At 35.2% G+C, this 17,092-nt stretch overlaps 2 protein-coding genes across 3 annotated transcripts; both read right to left on the bottom strand.

Annotated features, from left to right (window-relative positions):
• Positions 1 to 3,482: 3,482 nt before the first annotated feature.
• LOC132057512 (peptidyl-prolyl cis-trans isomerase CYP18-2) lies at positions 3,483 to 13,964 on the bottom strand. Of its 2 annotated transcripts, XM_059450147.1 has the most exons (6): positions 13,785 to 13,954; positions 13,593 to 13,688; positions 13,446 to 13,507; positions 6,070 to 6,203; positions 4,416 to 4,500; positions 3,483 to 4,014 (listed from the first exon to the last, which is right to left on the bottom strand). In XM_059450147.1, the coding sequence occupies exons 1-6, from the start codon at positions 13,854 to 13,856 to the stop codon at positions 3,969 to 3,971; spliced, it is 495 nt and encodes a 164-aa protein (XP_059306130.1). In that variant the 5' UTR covers positions 13,857 to 13,954; the 3' UTR covers positions 3,483 to 3,968. The 2 variants fall into 2 exon arrangements, with proteins under 2 accessions (XP_059306130.1, XP_059306131.1); XM_059450148.1 differs by lacking the exon at positions 13,593 to 13,688 and having other exon boundaries at positions 13,785 to 13,964.
• A 1,357-nt stretch (positions 13,965 to 15,321) lies between these two features.
• Positions 15,322 to 16,851, bottom strand: LOC132058580 (casparian strip membrane protein 1-like). The gene is made up of 3 exons (XM_059451043.1): positions 16,421 to 16,851; positions 15,936 to 16,059; positions 15,322 to 15,797 (listed from the first exon to the last, which is right to left on the bottom strand). The coding sequence occupies exons 1-3, from the start codon at positions 16,723 to 16,725 to the stop codon at positions 15,582 to 15,584; spliced, it is 645 nt and encodes a 214-aa protein (XP_059307026.1). The 5' UTR covers positions 16,726 to 16,851; the 3' UTR covers positions 15,322 to 15,581.
• Positions 16,852 to 17,092: the final 241 nt, after the last annotated feature.

The following is a 17,092-nucleotide window of genomic DNA, read 5'->3' on the forward strand; positions in this document are numbered from 1 at the left end:
TGCAAAAAAACTATTTTGTCATGAAGAAGCTATTAGTATTGTCCACCAGGCCATTCGAACTAAATTTGGGTCTAAACGGAGCCGGTCGACTTTTTATTGAAAATTTCATGGACTAACACATACTCAAAGCTGAGATGATCTCGAATTTCTATTTCGAAACTCAAAAACACTAAAACCATGACGTCATTCATGACGAAGCTATTAGTACTGGTCACCAGACCATTTCCATCATGTTTGGGTCTGAACGGAGTTGGTCGATCGTTTTTGAAATATTTGTGGCCTAACACACACCGTAAGGGGACATGATCTCGAATTTCTGTTTCGTGTCCCAGAAATGCTGAATAAGCAAGGTCAGTCATAACGAAGCTATTAGTATTGGTGACCTGGTCATTCCAACCAATTTTGGGTCTAAACAGAGCCGGTCGACTTTTTATTGAAAAATCCATGGACTAACACTGACCGAAGGTTGAGATGATTTCGAATTTCTATTTCTGGATCGAGAAACGCAAAAAAAAAACTATGTCAGTCATGAAGAAGCTATTAGTATTGGCCATCAGGCCATTCGAACCAAATTCTGGTTTAAACGGAGCCGGTCGACTTTTTATTGAAAATTTCATGGACTAACACATACTCAAAGCTGAGATGATCTCGAATTTTTATTTCGTAACTCAGAAACACTAAAAACGCGACGTCACTCATAACGAAGCTATTAGTACTGGTCACCAGGCCATTTCCATCAAGTTTGGGTCTAAATGGAGCCGGTCGACTTTTGATTGAAAATTCCATGGACTAACACACACTCAAAGCTGAGATGATCTCGAATTTTTATTTCGTAACTCAGAAACACTAAAAACGCGACGTCACTCATGACGAAGCTGTTAGTACTGGTCACCAGACCATTTCCATCAAGTTTGGATCTAAACGGAGCCGGTCGACTTTTTATTGAAAAATCCATGGACTAACACTCACCGAAAGCTTAGATGATTTTGAATTTCTATTTCTGGAACAAGAAACGCAAAAAAAAGCTATGTCAGTCATGAAGATGCTAATAGTAATGGCCACGTGCCATTCAAACTAAATTTGGATCTAAATGGAGCCGGTCGACTTTTTATTAAAAAATCCATGGGCTAACACATCCTCAAAGCTGAGATGATCTCAAATTTCTATTTCGTAACTCAGAAACACTAAAAATGCGACGTCACTCATGACGAAGCTATTAGTACTAGTCACCATACCATTTGCATCAAGTTTGGGTCTGAACGAAGTCGGTCGATCGTTTTTGAAATATCTATGGACTAACACACACCGAAAGGGGAGATGTTCTCGAATTTCTATTTCGTGTCCTAGAAACGCAAAATAAGAATGGTCAGTGACAACGAAGCTATTAGTATTGGTCACCTGGTCATTTCAGCCAATTTTGGATCTAAACGGAGCCGGTCGACTTTTTATTGAAAAATCCATGGACAAACACTTACCGAAAGCTGAGATGATTTCGAATTTCTATTTCTGGATCGAGAAATGCAAAAAAGCTATTTGGTCATGAAGAACCTATTAGTATTGGCCACCAGGCCATTCGAATCAAATTTGGGTCTAAACGGAGCCGGTCGACTTTTTATTGAAAATTTCATGGACTAACACATACTGATAGCTGAGATGATCTCGAATTTCTATTTCGTAAATCAGAAACACTAAAAATGTGACGTCACTCATGACGAAGCTATTATACTGTTCACCAGACCATTTCCATCAAGTTTGGGTCTGAACGGAGTCGGTCGATCGTTTTTGAAATATCTATGGACTAACACACACCGAAAGGGGAGATGATCTTGAATTTCTGTTTCGTGTCCCAGAAACACAGAATAAGCAAGGTCAGTCATAACGAAGCTATTAGTAATGGTCACGTGGTCATTTTAACCAATTTTGGGTCTAAACGGAGCCGGTCGACTTTTTATTGAAAAATCCATGGACTAACACTCACCGAAAGCTGAGATGATCTCGAATTTCTATTTCTTGACCGAGAAACGCAAAAAAAAGCTATGTTAGTCATGAAGAAGCTATTAGTATTAGCTACCAGGCCATTCAAACCAAATTTGGGTCTAAACGGAGTGTGTCGACTTTTTATTGAAAAATCCATTAACTAACACATAGTAAAAGCTGAGATGATCTCGAATTTCTATTTCGTAACCCGTAAAACACTAAAAACGCGACGCCACTCATGACGAGGCTATTAGTACTGTTCACCAAACCATTTCCATCAAGTTTAGGTTTTAACGGAGTCGGTCGATCGTTTTTGTAATATCTATGGACTAACACTATATATATATATATATATATATATATCTGAAAGGTGAGATGATCTCGAATTTTTGTTTCGTGTCCTAGAAACGCAAAATAAGCAAGGTTAGTCATAACGAAGCTATTAGTATTGGTCACCAAGCAAATGAGTATTAGTACATGGATTTTTTGGAAGTTTATTGACCGCATCATCGATCTAAAGCTTGACTGGTCCATCGCCACTAGCCTGGTGACCGATACTCATTGCTTGGTCGTGATTAACGTCGCTTTATTTGGGGTTTCAGGGTTCGAAAACACGAATTCATGGTAATAGGAGGTTTTGATGTGTATTAGTACATGGATTTTTCGGAAGTTTATAGACGGACTCCGATCTACCTAAAACTTGACTTGTCTATCGCCTATAGCAAGGTGACCGATACTCATTGCTTTGTCATGATTAACGTCGCTTTATTTTGGGTTTCGTGATCCTAAAACATGAATTCATGGTTACAGGAGATTTCAATGTGTATTATGGATTTTCAAATTTTATTGACCAACTCCGATCGTCCTAAAACTTGATTGGTCCATCGCCAATAGCCAGGTGACCGATACTCATTGCTTGATCATGATTAGTCGCTTTATTTGAGATTTCGGGATCCTAACACGAATTCATGGTAATGGGAGATTGCATTGTGCAGTAGTACATAAATTTTCAGAATTTTATTGACAAACTCCGATCGACCTAAAACTTGATTGGTCCATAACAAACAACCAAGTGACCGATACTCATTGCTTGGTCGTGATTAACGTCGTTTTATTTGGCGTTTCGGGTCCTAAAACAATAATTTACGATTTTAGGAAATTTTATGTGTATTAGTACACGGATTTTCCGGGGTTGACTGGTCCATTGCCAACATCCTGGTGACCGATACTCATTACTTGGTTATGATAACGCCGATATATTCGGCGTTTCGGGATCCTAAAACACAAATTCATGGTTCTAGGAAATTTTGATGCATATTACACGGCCAGTGCGGATGAGGTTGAATAGAAATGGCCTTCGTCTCTTTCACATCATTAGCGGCTTTTATAATTAAACAAAACATAATAGAGAGCTTTTAATTAATTTAACAAAAGAAAAAGGAAAAAGAGACAAGAAAAAAAAGCCACGCGGAAAAAAAAGGGGGGTAGAATACATTCAGAAAAAATAAAAAGAAAGACCAAGCTTTGATTGATTAACATCTTGCACACCTAGACTATGATGAGTTTACTACCCCCGAAACTACTTTTACCGGATTTGAATGGATAATTAACGGAAGTGTCTTCTTGATATCAAAAGGTCAGTTGAAAGAGTGCCATTGACACTAAAAATAGCAAGAGGGTTAAAAAGATACTTCTTGAGGACCTACTGGTTTTCACCCTTCTCCTTTTCTCTGGAGTAGGCTTACAAAACATGAAACACTACAGTTCTATTTGGCTTCTCAGGCAATTCTGATTCTCCAATATCATTTTGGTTCAGTAGCAGAAAACTAGTATCCACATCAACCACATAGAGAGCTAGATCATTTTTTCACTTAGAAAGCAGAATCAAGAGCCGAAGAGGATATATCCTGGCTGTTATGACAACAGAATCACGAAACTTTCCCTTGCATGCTCTAGTTAATGTAACAATTGTTTTTTGAAGTCGCAGAATATCAATCTTTGACTGTAGTCCTCAATATCTTCACATCATGGATTGGTCTGCATTGATATCAAAAGAAAAGAGTAAGGGTAAATGGAACCTGAATTAGACTCATCAGTATGATTAAAAATAACGGTAAATGGAACCTGAATTAGAGCTTTCATACTCATTAGTATGATTAAAGATAGGAACAAACTTCAAATGCACTAATCAGTTTTTTCCCGACACGACATGCATTCAAATGTATAACAGGGAAGTATTCTCAACCTTTTCTACTGCAAGGACAAGTTGACCAGAACATTTACATACAAAGTGGTAAAATTATAAACTCTTTCTGCAAATTTCATTTTCTCTAACCAAAGATAACCTGGATTATTGATGTTTCCTCTAAACAAAAATTTCATTTGTGTTTACATTCTCATGCTAATGTAAACACAAATGTGATAGGGGAGCACAATACCTGTCAGTATTATCAGTTTGTACACTGCCAAGTCTCTTGACAATTTCCATTCCTTGACAAACTCTTCCAAAAATAGTATGTTTACCTGATATCACATGAATGCAAACTTCATCAGCTTGCACTTAAACAGCTATCACTTCACCATAAGAACAGACTACAAACAAAAAAAAAAGATGACAACTGTACTAGCCATGCTTATGCTAATTGCGGACTAGAGGGACATACCAACAGAGTTGGGGCAGAGTATTAAATTCAGCATAAAACCAATGTCTTGAACAATATTTTCTATAATTTCAAAGTACCACTTAAGTCATGTCAAGATGGCCTTGGATTCTTGGAGATAAATGACAAGCGAAAAATTAGAATTACATACGCATGAAAAAGAGAAAAGTGAACTACTGATATAGAAAAGGTATTAGCACACGTCTAAAGAGTATGATAAATAGACCTTGGGCGTAACTCAACCCCAAAAATTAGCTCATCGGGGAAGGGGATTGCCTAAGACCATATAAGAAGGCCTTCCCATTCCTAAATGAACGGTGTGGGACTCAATAGTGTTAATCACCTATACCTCAATGAGTTGGCTAGCGCTTCTAGAAGCGTAGTTTCATAAAACCCAAAATACAATATCAATGCATATATGGTACTTATCATTTTAGATCCTCTTACCACAAACTCAAAGACCAACATAATGGAACAAGCCAATCTGCATATGCAGGGGTTTAGTCGTTTAGTTTATACTTACCCAACAAGAGTTAGGGGTTTGAACCCTTTTAGGTTTCCTTTATTTTGCAAACAAGTCTGTTACTTGGGTCCAAAATTTTAGAAATATGAACGAAGGAGACAAAGCACTCGACCAGTGAGTTAAGACTGGCTAACTGTCAAGTTGTGTCATTTTACTTAGGGCTCGAACTCCCATCCTGAATGACGGAGACGAAGCGCTCGACCAGTGAGTTGAGACGTGCTAACTGTCAAGCGGTGTCATTTTACTTTATCTATATATATTTCCATATTATTTACGTAGTAGTAAATAATATGGAAATCCGCCCGTGTCTAATGTAAATCCGCCCGTGTCTATGGCACTCAAAAGCATGGCTTTCAGGAAATAAAAATATATCCTCACAAATGCAGAATCTAATTTGTTTGTCTAACTGGAAAAAAGAAAATGTGAATGCCGTCAAAAGAATTGATCTCGGATTCATGTACCAAATATGTTAAGGCTGTCTTAATATGGTAGCTCATGAATTTTAAGACATAATTTAGAAAAGGAGTGAAGATTTCTTCCTCCAGCTTGGTTTGCTATGAATTTATCATCCTCAGTAGAAGCTAAAAGAGATTGACCAGCGTCTCATTATTGAAGAGCCTCCTCACATACATGGATAGATAGTTATCCATGAACTTAGCTCAAACATGTTGACATGGGGTTCATCTGAATTTTCAAGCTCCTTTTACTCACCATTTAAATGGTTCCTTATCTAGCTTCATGTTCGGTTATAAGTTATAGTTCTATTCTTTGATATACAAAACAGAAAAACATTGTTAAGGAAACAAGGTACCAAAAATAAATCAGCACATGCACTACAGCCAGCTGAGTCAACAATAAAAAGCCTATTCACACAAATTGATGGAAAACAACCTAGAAATGTGTACTTACCATCAAGTGACTGTGCAGGTGCCAAGGTGAAGAAAAATTGACTTCCATTTGTATTTGGCCCAGCATTAGCCATGGATATGATACCTGCTCCTGTATGCTTTAACTGTGGGTTTATCTCATCGTCAAACTTCTGGCTGCAAGGTTAACTTAAGAAGTCACTCAAAGGCGAATTAGGCAAAAAGATGATCTCCTTCTTCAGGATGTCAAACAGACAAGTTTTAGTATGACCATAAATGATAATCGATAACAGTAAATGACTATTATTAGATGCCTCAATTAACTCTTCACCATCAATCTCTTGATAATGATGTATCTTTTTCGAAGGCGCTTGGAGATAACAAACTAGACGCAAAACGACCACAGCTTAAGCATGTAGTAGAAAGTTTTACATCTGTTTGCAGCAACCTTGAACAGATAGTTAGCCCTATTGTTTGACAACAGAAAAAGATCCCCGGTTTTATTATGCCTCTAACAGATGTATGTCAGCAGCAACATAACTAAGTACTTGGCGTGCTGCTTCGGACTCAAACTTTAGTCACATCGGATTACCCATTCAATTCACTTCGTCTCTCGTTTTATCTTTCTTTTTTAATTTTTAAGCAAGTTTGCTAGATTTGTTCTGTATAAATAACTTTTCACAATTGCCAATTCATATGTACTAACATTGAATTATGAAATACATAAGATAATCCAGATTGTTAGTGCAACTGCTGGAATAATAACACTTCAAGAGATAGGAGCCATGCAAAGGAAAATGCTTTCTGCTTGGCTTTTCAAACACAATCTGAGAATAACATATACTTCAATGTTCAACGAATGAGCGCTGAGCAATGGCACTGAACCTGGTATTTAAGTGAAGAAGGGTAGAGAGGCGGGCCTATTATCCCCAAGTCTGTAGGCTGCAGTAGGTCCTAAGGATTGGCCCCAAAATATTTCTCGTCACTTAATAAAAGAATTAACTTCAATGTGCAGCTGAAGTGGCAACAAGGGGCTGCTGATCCATTTATAAAGGTGTGAAATATCACACATTATTGCTCCCTAAGGCCTCATTTGTTTGCACTTAATCTTTAATCATTCAGATTTCAGTCATTAAGTCTGTTTTTTAGGTCTGAATCTTAATCATTCTTTTTCTAATTTTACAACCACTTAATGGATCTCAATAGATTTGAATTATTAAGATTTATAACAAAGTCTTAATATCATTAAGATGTCAATTCAAAGGTTTCTACAAAGATGGCATGCAGCTCTATCACAGAGCAGCAGGCGAAGAAATTAGAAACCCAAACTCTAAAAATAGCCATCAAATCATACGCAAAAAAAAATCAATTCCATGGCAGAAATCCAAGAACGAGAACCCCCAGTTCAAAAATGGCACGTGCCATGTCATGATTCACCACAATTCTTTAAGCTACTCACTTCACCCAACAAGTTTAATATTCATTTACAATTTATAAAGTGTTAATCAAGTTTAATATTCATCTACAATTTATAAAGTCAGTTGATTTTTCTGCAGGTTGACACATACTTTTCAATGCAAGATTTAAACAATGAACGACACATGATGCTCAAAAAATAATAACGAAAAGTTTGCTCAACAATAGAACCAGCAAGCTTCATATTACCTACATTATCAGTGATCACTTGAACAACATTTTTTGCATCAACATCTTCTATGGCTTTGATAAACAAATGAGCTATATATTCACCATCCTTGACAGTCCCACTTGAATTGACTGATTTAATCTGGCACTAGATGCTCCCATTATATTTATCAGTGGTCGCCTTTAATAACAGACCATCTATTCGAACAAATTGACAATCCTTTTTTTTTTTTTTGGCCTGTGTATCTCTAATAGGTTGTAATTTTCTATCTATATGAGCCTTTTCTTGGGCCAAAAGAGTTGTTCTTAACCTATTAAAAGTTGGCGGAACACAACCACATATAGGATTCGTTGCCAAGAACTCCGAACACTTTCTAAAGTAGGGAGAATTTGCAAGGTTAAATGATAAACCTGATGCGTAGAACATACAAGCCGCCAACTTGTCGGCCGTGTTTCTGTTACAAATGCTAAAAGATTTCTTCTGTGCTATAACATTTGAACCTTTTTTTTTCATCTATAATAAATATGAGCTTTCTGGTAGAGATACATAATCTGTCTTTTTTCTTGCATCCCGTTGTTTTGTTGTCTTTTCAGCTTCTTCATCTTCAATGTTGCACATACTTCATGGCTAATTCTTTTGCATATTGCAACTCATGACCAAAGAGCTTTAAAAGATGCGCTTTAACTTTAGAATATGAACCCGTAACTCTTTTATTGTAAAAATTACAAGACCACACCATTAGGAGCAACTAAAAGAACCTTAACATGATTCCATAAAGGTTTGTCATCAAAATCTGATGCAACACTTTTTGTTGGTCTCGAAATACCCTTTCCTTTTTGTTTTTCAGCCGTTGATGATGCCATTTAATGGGATATTGGATGAATAAGTTCTGAATTTTTTTGTCTATAGAACAGACAAGCGGAGAGAAAGAATGGTATAGTTGTCTCTATTCTTGGTCTTTGGAGGAAAAGTTGGGAGAGAAAAGACCTTTTGCTGACAAAGTGTGCACTCTGTGATGATAATTTAGACTTTTTGAGCAAGAAATTTGCTTTTGACGCCACCGGAAGACATTTCTTAGACATAGTACAACATAGCATTAAACGAGATCTGTACCCACGTTATTTTATTATTTTTAATTTTAAAATATTTTTTAGTTCTAAAGAAAATATAATTATTATTCAAACCCCAGAACTCAAACCCCAAAATCATATAACCTTAACTGTTGTTTAATTACAGATGATAGTGTATATATCTTGTTATCAATTAAATTAGTATCATAAAGTTAATTGTTAGTTTCAATTAAATATATAATGGCTTTTCAAGTATTTCGATAGTTCAGAACTATAGGAAGAATCAAATGATCTAACAAAACAGGGTCCCTATTATGATAGTGTATATATCTTGTCATCGGTTAAATTAGTTAGATAAAGTCAATCGTTAGTTTCCAATAAATATATAATTACAGTGTTCGGAACTTGTATTGATAGGAAATATCACTTTTCAAGTATTTCGATAGTTCAGAACTATAGGAAGAATCAAATGATCTAACAAAACGGGGTCCCTATTATGATAGTGTATATATCTTGTTATCGGTTAAATTATTAGATAAAGTCAATCGTTAGTTTCCAATAAATATATAATTACAGTGTTCGGAACTTGTATTGATAGGAAATATCACTTTTCAAGTATTTCGATATTGAACTATAGAAGAATCAAATGATCTACGGGGTCTATTATGAATGTATATATCTATCGGTTATCAAATGATCTAATAAGACGAGATCCATATTATGATAGTGTGGAAACAGAGTGTGATCGTTCTCGTCACACTATCATATTATGTATCAATCTCAGATATTGATGACGAACAGTTATGGAATCATGTTAAGGTTCTCTTAGTTGCTCCTAATGGTGTGGTCTTGTGATTTTTGCAATAAAGAGTTACGGGTTCATACTCTAAAATTAAAGTGCATCTCTTAAAGCTCTCTAGTCATGGGTTGCAATATGCAAAGACATCGGCAACAAAATATGTGCAACATTGAGGATGGGCAATGAAGAAGCTGAAAAAGAAAAAACCAACTGTATGCAAGAAGAACGGCAGATTATGTATCTCTAGCAGGAGGCTCATATTTATCACAGCCCCCCCCCCCCCCCCCCCCCCCCACCAAAAAAAAAAGGAACAAATGTTAGAACACGCAGAAATCTTTTAGCATTTGTAACAGAAAAACTGCTGACAAGTTGGCGGCTCGTATGTTCTACACACTATATTTATTATTTAACCTTGCAAATTCTCCTTATAAAGTATTCAGAGTTTTTGGCAGCGAATCATATACCTTATTATGTTCCGCCATCTTATTATAGGTTAAGAACAACTCTTTTGGCCCAAGAAATGACTCATAAAGAAAGAAAATTACAACCTATTAGAGATGCATGGAAAAGAAAAGGATTGTCAACTTAGTCGGATGGATGGTCTAATATTAAAAGGTGACCGTTGATAAATATAATGGAAGCATCTAGTGGCGGACCAACATTCTTGAAATCAATCAATTCAAGTGGGATTGTTGAGGGTGAATATATAGCTCAGTTGTTTATTAAAGTCACTGAAGATGTCAATGCAAAAAAAGTTGTTCAAGCGATTATTCATAATGCAGGTAATATGAAGTTTCTCGGTTCCATTGTTGAGCAAACTTTTCTGCACATATTTTGGACACGTGTCGTTCAATGTTTAAATCTTGCGTTGAAAATTATGTGTCAACCTTCAAAAAAGTCAACTTACTTTATAAATTGTTGATGGATATTAAACTTAATTGATGAAGCGAGTAGCTTTAAAGAATTTTGTGGTGAATCATGTCAGGGAGAATGCCTTTTCCAAAAGCACTCGAATTTATCTTTGTTGAAAGTTGCAGAAACAAGGTTTGCTTCCCATGACTTCTGGAATTCATAAAGTAAAGTCATCATTAGAAAAAATAGTGATGGATAACGAAAGGAAGAATCATGAGAGAAAAAGCAATTGAACCTAAAGCGCGTGAAACAAAATCTCCTGAGATGAATGATGAATGGTGGCAGAGTATTGAATACATTTTTAAGTGTACGGAACCAATTGTATCGATTTTTTTTATCCAAATGGTACTGATTGAGGGACAAATCCAATAAAAGGGTTTGTCGGGATTTCCATAGCTAAAATGGCAAAAAACGCATGGCTCGTGGAGCACTTCAGTGTGCAACTTTCACATCAAAAAAGAACCGGTCAGTGGAAATGTATTTACACTGAAGGTGCTCTAACACACATGAGCCTTCAGTGAATATTTTGAATTTTGGAGAAAGGCTCATCCTTTGAGGAAAACCTTCAATGTATATTTTAAATTACGGAGAATCCGAGAAAGTACTTTTTTCTACACTAAAGGTGCTCTAACACACATAAGCCTTCAGTGAATATTTTGAATTTTGGAGAAAGGCTCATCCTTTGAGGAACACCTTCAATGTATATTTTAAATTACGGAGAATCCGAGAAAGTACTTTTTTCTACATTGAAGGTGCTCTAACACACATGAGCCTTCAGTGAATATTTTGAATTTTGGAGAAAGGCTCATCCTTTGACAAACACCTTCAATGTATATTTTAAATTACGGAGAATATGACTTTTTAGTGGTCATTTGACTAACTTAATTTGAATAGCAAATTATTTCAAATTTGTGACTTCTAAAGGTATGTTTCATTTGTTTTACATCTCTAACTCTTTCCTTACTTTTATTTGTTATATTTCCAAAATCTTAAAATATCTTGTTTAATACTTTGTTGTGTGAGTTGTAGGAAAATGGATGAAAATCATGCCATTTTGGAGAGTGTCTACATGCCTGCCTACAACTTGAGAATAAAAGACTGAGTTACTACACTCTACAAGGCACAAGCTACATGTAAATTTTCTACATAATGTCTCATAATTGTGCATATTTTCTAGCAATATTTTTAGATTTGTGGGATTACATTGGGTATGTTGTTGTTGTTGTTTTGCCGAATCCCCGCACCCGTATCTACGCCTAGATCCATATCCCAGAATCTTAAAATTTAGATCATGAAGGATACGAGTTTTGGATCCGCACTCGTGTCGGACACCCGCACCCGAGTTCGAGCAACTTAAGAATTTACTAAGTTGTCTACATGTCATTGACTTCTTCCAACATTGATCTTTGGAGGAAGATTTGGCACAACAAGCACTTGAAGGTTTTTTGTTTTTCTTGGTTTGTGGCTAAGGAAGTCTCAATAAGAAGACATACAAGAGACTCCCAGGATTAGTCGGGGCTCAAAGAGACTCGGACACCCGGTGCTTAATCAAAAAAAAAAAAAAAAAAGAAGACATACAAGCTTTGGGGCATTACTCCCATGGTAATTTGGTGGGCAATTTGGATTTTGGGTTGAAAGAAACAATAGAATTTTTAAAGGTAAACCTACCAATAAACACAGTCTTAAACATAAATGCATCTTTGCTAGCGTTGGATGCAACATGACCTTTGTAAACAACAACAACATACCTAGTGTAATCCAACATTTGGGGACTGGATACGGTAAGCTGTATGCAGACCTTACCCCTAGCTTTGTGAGGTAGAGAGGTTGTTTCCGATAGACCCTCGGCTCAAAAGGAGTGAAATCAAAGCAGGATTGAAAAGAAAATAACAACAAAATAGTATGTAACTGATGTAGATATCATGTAGATACTAACTAAAAGTACTACTAACTAATATTACTAAATAGGTGGAAGATGAGCAGAGGAGGCTATCCCACTGGCTCTCCCACATATAAGTACAGCAACACTAGCAACATGACCTTCATAAATGATTTAGATATTGCACACTTAGTAATTTCCAATGCGCTGTCTTAGTGTTGTCGTACCATTTATGTAAATTCAACTTATAAGTTTTTGAATGTCAATAATTTAGAAATGTATGAATTAAGCAGATCCTAAAGATATGTTTGATACAAAATCAAACTATTTATGAAATTGATGCCAATTTAAGTTATTGCGTTTTAATATTTTATTTATGCAACACTCTCTCTATACTAGAAGATTCAGACATGCATATATGAATGCTTTTTGAGATATTGGACAGATGGCAATAGGCAGTAGTGTTTTCCAGCACGTGAATACCAAATAGATGGCATGCTGCCTCACAAGAGCAATAAAGTTCATTTCCACTAGTTTTCTTTCTAATTCTTGGATAAAGTAAGATGAATTAAACACCATCATCCACATCCCAGAAAAAGGACAATTAAAGAAGCCAAAGGATAAATCTTTTAGATGAATGAACTAAGAATGAGTAGAAGGGCAGAATAAAGAGGAATGAGCTAGTGAACAACAGCAGGCATAGCCAGTTTCCCACAACAGAAAAGTAAACAAAACATACCTCATTCAGGAAAGAACAGAAAATGTTTTGATCCCCAAAACTAACTAGATTGGTTTCCACGTAACTTGTTCTTCAACAAGAACTATTTATATTATCTACCTCTTGCGCTACTTGACCTTCCCCTATCAACAACAACATACCCTATATGATCCCACATGGTGCGGTCTGGGGAGGGTGGGGTGTACACAGACCTTACCCCTGCCTCGTGGGGTAGAGAGTTTATTTCCGATAGACCCTCGGCTCAAGAAAACGTTTACAAAACAAAAAACCGGTTTGACAAATGCACAAGTAAAAGCGGCGGTGAAAATTAAATGCAATTTGAAGTCAATGAGATACACATTTAGTATTATTAACAACATTTAGGTGTTTACATACCCATAGATAGATTCTCCGCCTCTTCCGGTACCAGTGGGGTCTCCACCTTGAACAATAAAATCCTAAACCACAAATCGAGAAAAAAAAAATTGAAAAAACAACATAAATAAAGACTCAAAACTAGTACGAGATGAGAAAAAGCGAAACCTTAATAATTCTGTGAAACTTGACATTATCATAATAGCCTCTTCGAGCAAGCTCTATGAAATTCCGGCACGTTCTTGGGGCATGCTTGTAATACATCTGAAGAAATTACAAATTTCAATTTTTTCCTCATTACCTAAAAAACTCCTAACTTCGAAAAAATTAACAAAAAGAAGAAGAAGAGTAAAGTAGTACCTCAAGTGTAATGGAACCCATGGAAGTTTCTAGAGTTACCTCTGGTGGACCACCTTCTGCACTCGGCCACATCTCTGCTACACTAATACTACTATTATTTTACTCTTAAGAAGAAAACAGAGGGGTTTTTGAGTGAAGAAATTTTGAAATAACGGTGAAAGTGGTCAATAGCGTATTATGCTCTATATAGGTCTTACTACCGGGTCGAATAGCAGACCCGGCTTGCATTTGGGTCGGGTTATATACACAATCAAGGTTTTTCTAATTTAGTATTAGGTTAATAATGGGATGAGACTCTAGTATCCAACTTTGTTTAAATTCCACAATACACACCTTATTTTTATTGAGGTCTTATTACCTCCTAAACTATTTTAAAGTGTAATAAATGTCACCCTATGTGCTGACGTGGCATACAGAACTAAATATTTGACAGGCAGTGAAATAAACAAGCCACATGTAATTTTGCAATTTTTTCATTTTTTTTTTTAAATCTATTGCATTTTTTCCTTTTTGTTTTCTTGTTCATTCAGAAATTTAATTGGTATTCGAAATTTATAAAGAAAATACCAACATACCGAATACCTTACCAAAGTTATAGTTACATATACAATTCATATATATTAGAATTATAATACTAACAAATATATAAACTAGTATTATTACAAAACTAATTGTTTAAATGTGGTAGCTTTGACTAGACTAACCTGATTGAAATGTCTTTTTGTGTAATTGATTTACGAAGGTGATTGCTTATACTTTCTTTTGAATATTTTTACATGTATGAGGTGTTAGTACGATATAATTGAGACGTTTCTTGAATAGCCGAAGTCATAATTCTCTACGATATAAGTATATGTAAGTCAAAGTCGAACAAATTGCAGTCTATCGATTTACCCTACTGTGAAATACCGAAACCGAACTTAAATATACCGAACCAATGGTACGGTAATGGTATAGTATTTTTAGAAACCGTAACCGAAATTACCATACTGAAATTTTAAATAATGTACCATACCTTCTCCTAATAGTAAGTAAGCGTTTGGACATGAATTTAGTTATATTTAAAAAGAAATAGTGTCTGAAATTGAAGTTGAAAAATGACGTTTGAAATTTAAGAATCGTATTTGGATATGCATTTTATTTGAAAAATAGTTTACGTTTTGTGAATGAGAAAAAAAATTACTTGAAAAACTTATCAAAGCCATCAAATTTGAAACACTCATCTTCAAAGCTAACAAAAATCATTCTTTGAAAGTATTTTTAGAAATAAAGGAAAAGAATTCATATCCAAACATATTTTAAAATGTAACTATTAAAAGACAAATTAAAATTACATATAAAAGTTCATATTTTGTATTTTGCTGCAATTATTACATTTTAATTTACAAATAATACTATATATGTACATAAATGAGATAGGAGAACTTGTGTAGTATAGGTGTTTGCAACAACTGAAATAGATATTGTGAAAATGAAATAGTATATAATGTAATTTATAATCTAGGGAGAAAAAGTACAAGACAATTAGAATAGACAATTAGAATGAGAAAATAACACATCAGAATATAATTTCTCATAATTCACCAATTGTAATACACAATTGTTTTCTCTCCCTTTTTAATGAAAAGCTACAGACACCAACACATCAATACAAGCACACTCCCCCTCCCTCAAAATGAACATAATAAAAACATTAAAAGAAAATATCACTTTTACAAAGGGATAAATTACAAAAATAACAAGAAGGAAATACAAATATTAAAGCGAATTACAATTTTTTTAATCATCTCTTCTTCTTTAACGCCTCTTAAGAGCAATAGCAGACAGAACAATCAAGATCAATAAGATCACGACGGTGATAAAGCCAGCCACTACTGCTGCACTAGTCGTTTCGCAGAAATCACCAAATTGGTTGCAAAATGCCAACCAATTAGCATCGTCATTACCATTTTGAGCTAAATACACTATGGCCTCTGAAGCTCCTGCTGCTGACGTTGCCAAAGTGACCATAGCCTGAAAATATGCATAATATTAATAAAAATTAGATGTTCATAATATAAAATTTTGGGTTCTAGCACAAAATTTAAATAGTTGATATATTATTGGCGGTTCATATGATGATATAACGTTTATGTGGCTATTAATTCTTACAGTGTCAAATATGATGAGGAACAGTCTTGGAGCAACGACATGAGAGCGTGCAATGCACACTATAGAGAATGGTATGGAGAAGACTAGGAAGGCAACCACTAGTGCCATGGCTATCACAAAGAACCTGCAAAATACATGCAACAAATTAAACACTAGTACTGAACTATACATGCATATATTTGCACAAATAGCCATTAGCCAGCATTTTTCTTTTATCTGGCTGATTTTCAAATGCTGATCATTGGATGTAGAAGCAACAGAAAAATTATGACAAAAAAAAATTAAAAAAATCCTCTTTTTTATTACCAAAGGTTTCTAGATTTTTAATTAGAGGTCTCATATTCAAGTCCTGAAAATTGATAGTCATATTTGTATATATACATAAGTTTAAGTTGTGTACACCATAATTCACCTAAAGGATATTTACACGTTAACCTCTTTAAGATGTAGAACTTGAAATCTTGAAAAATAAGACAGGTACTTACTGAAAAGTAGGAAGATCGTCATAGCCAGCTTCGAATTGAAAGAACTGAGTAAAGAAAGGAAGAGTTTCTCCAGCAGTTCCCATGCCAGCAGCAGCACCAATGGCAGTAGCAACAGCTGCAATTCTCAAGATTAGATCAAAAATAGCAATGCCTCTCTTGTAATTACCAGCTCTTTTATTTGCAACTATAGGCACACTTGATGAAATAGCATGAGATGGTGACCCCAAAAGTGGGGCTTTTCCTAATTTCCTTTCTAATTTGCTGCTCTCTCCCATCTCAATCTTGGTTGACTCACTTTTCTCCATTTTGATTTTTTTTTTTTTTTAAACAAAGAAACTAAATAAGGATTTCAAAGAAACTTGAATAAGCTTGTGGGATGCTTTTGTTTTCTTGATTGCTCAATGCTTATGATTTGCTTGCTTGTGATGAGAATGACAAGATGGATTAGACCTTATATAGTGTTAAAATGAATTAAATTATTAGGAGAATAATTATCATTATGGGCTAATGGAGCTAGCAAGGAGGTTGGTTTTTAATTCTTTTAAGTACAATATAGAATTTGACAATGGTATTATTTAAACCAATTCATTTTTATTTTAGTAACACTATTTTCTTAGCTAAAAAGGAGCAAGAAGAGTGGTTGTTCAATTCTATTAGCAAAGGAGGGCGGTT

This window comes from Lycium ferocissimum, chromosome 5 (genome assembly GCF_029784015.1).
Source record: "Lycium ferocissimum isolate CSIRO_LF1 chromosome 5, AGI_CSIRO_Lferr_CH_V1, whole genome shotgun sequence".
NCBI classification, from domain to species: Eukaryota; Viridiplantae; Streptophyta; class Magnoliopsida; order Solanales; family Solanaceae; genus Lycium; species Lycium ferocissimum.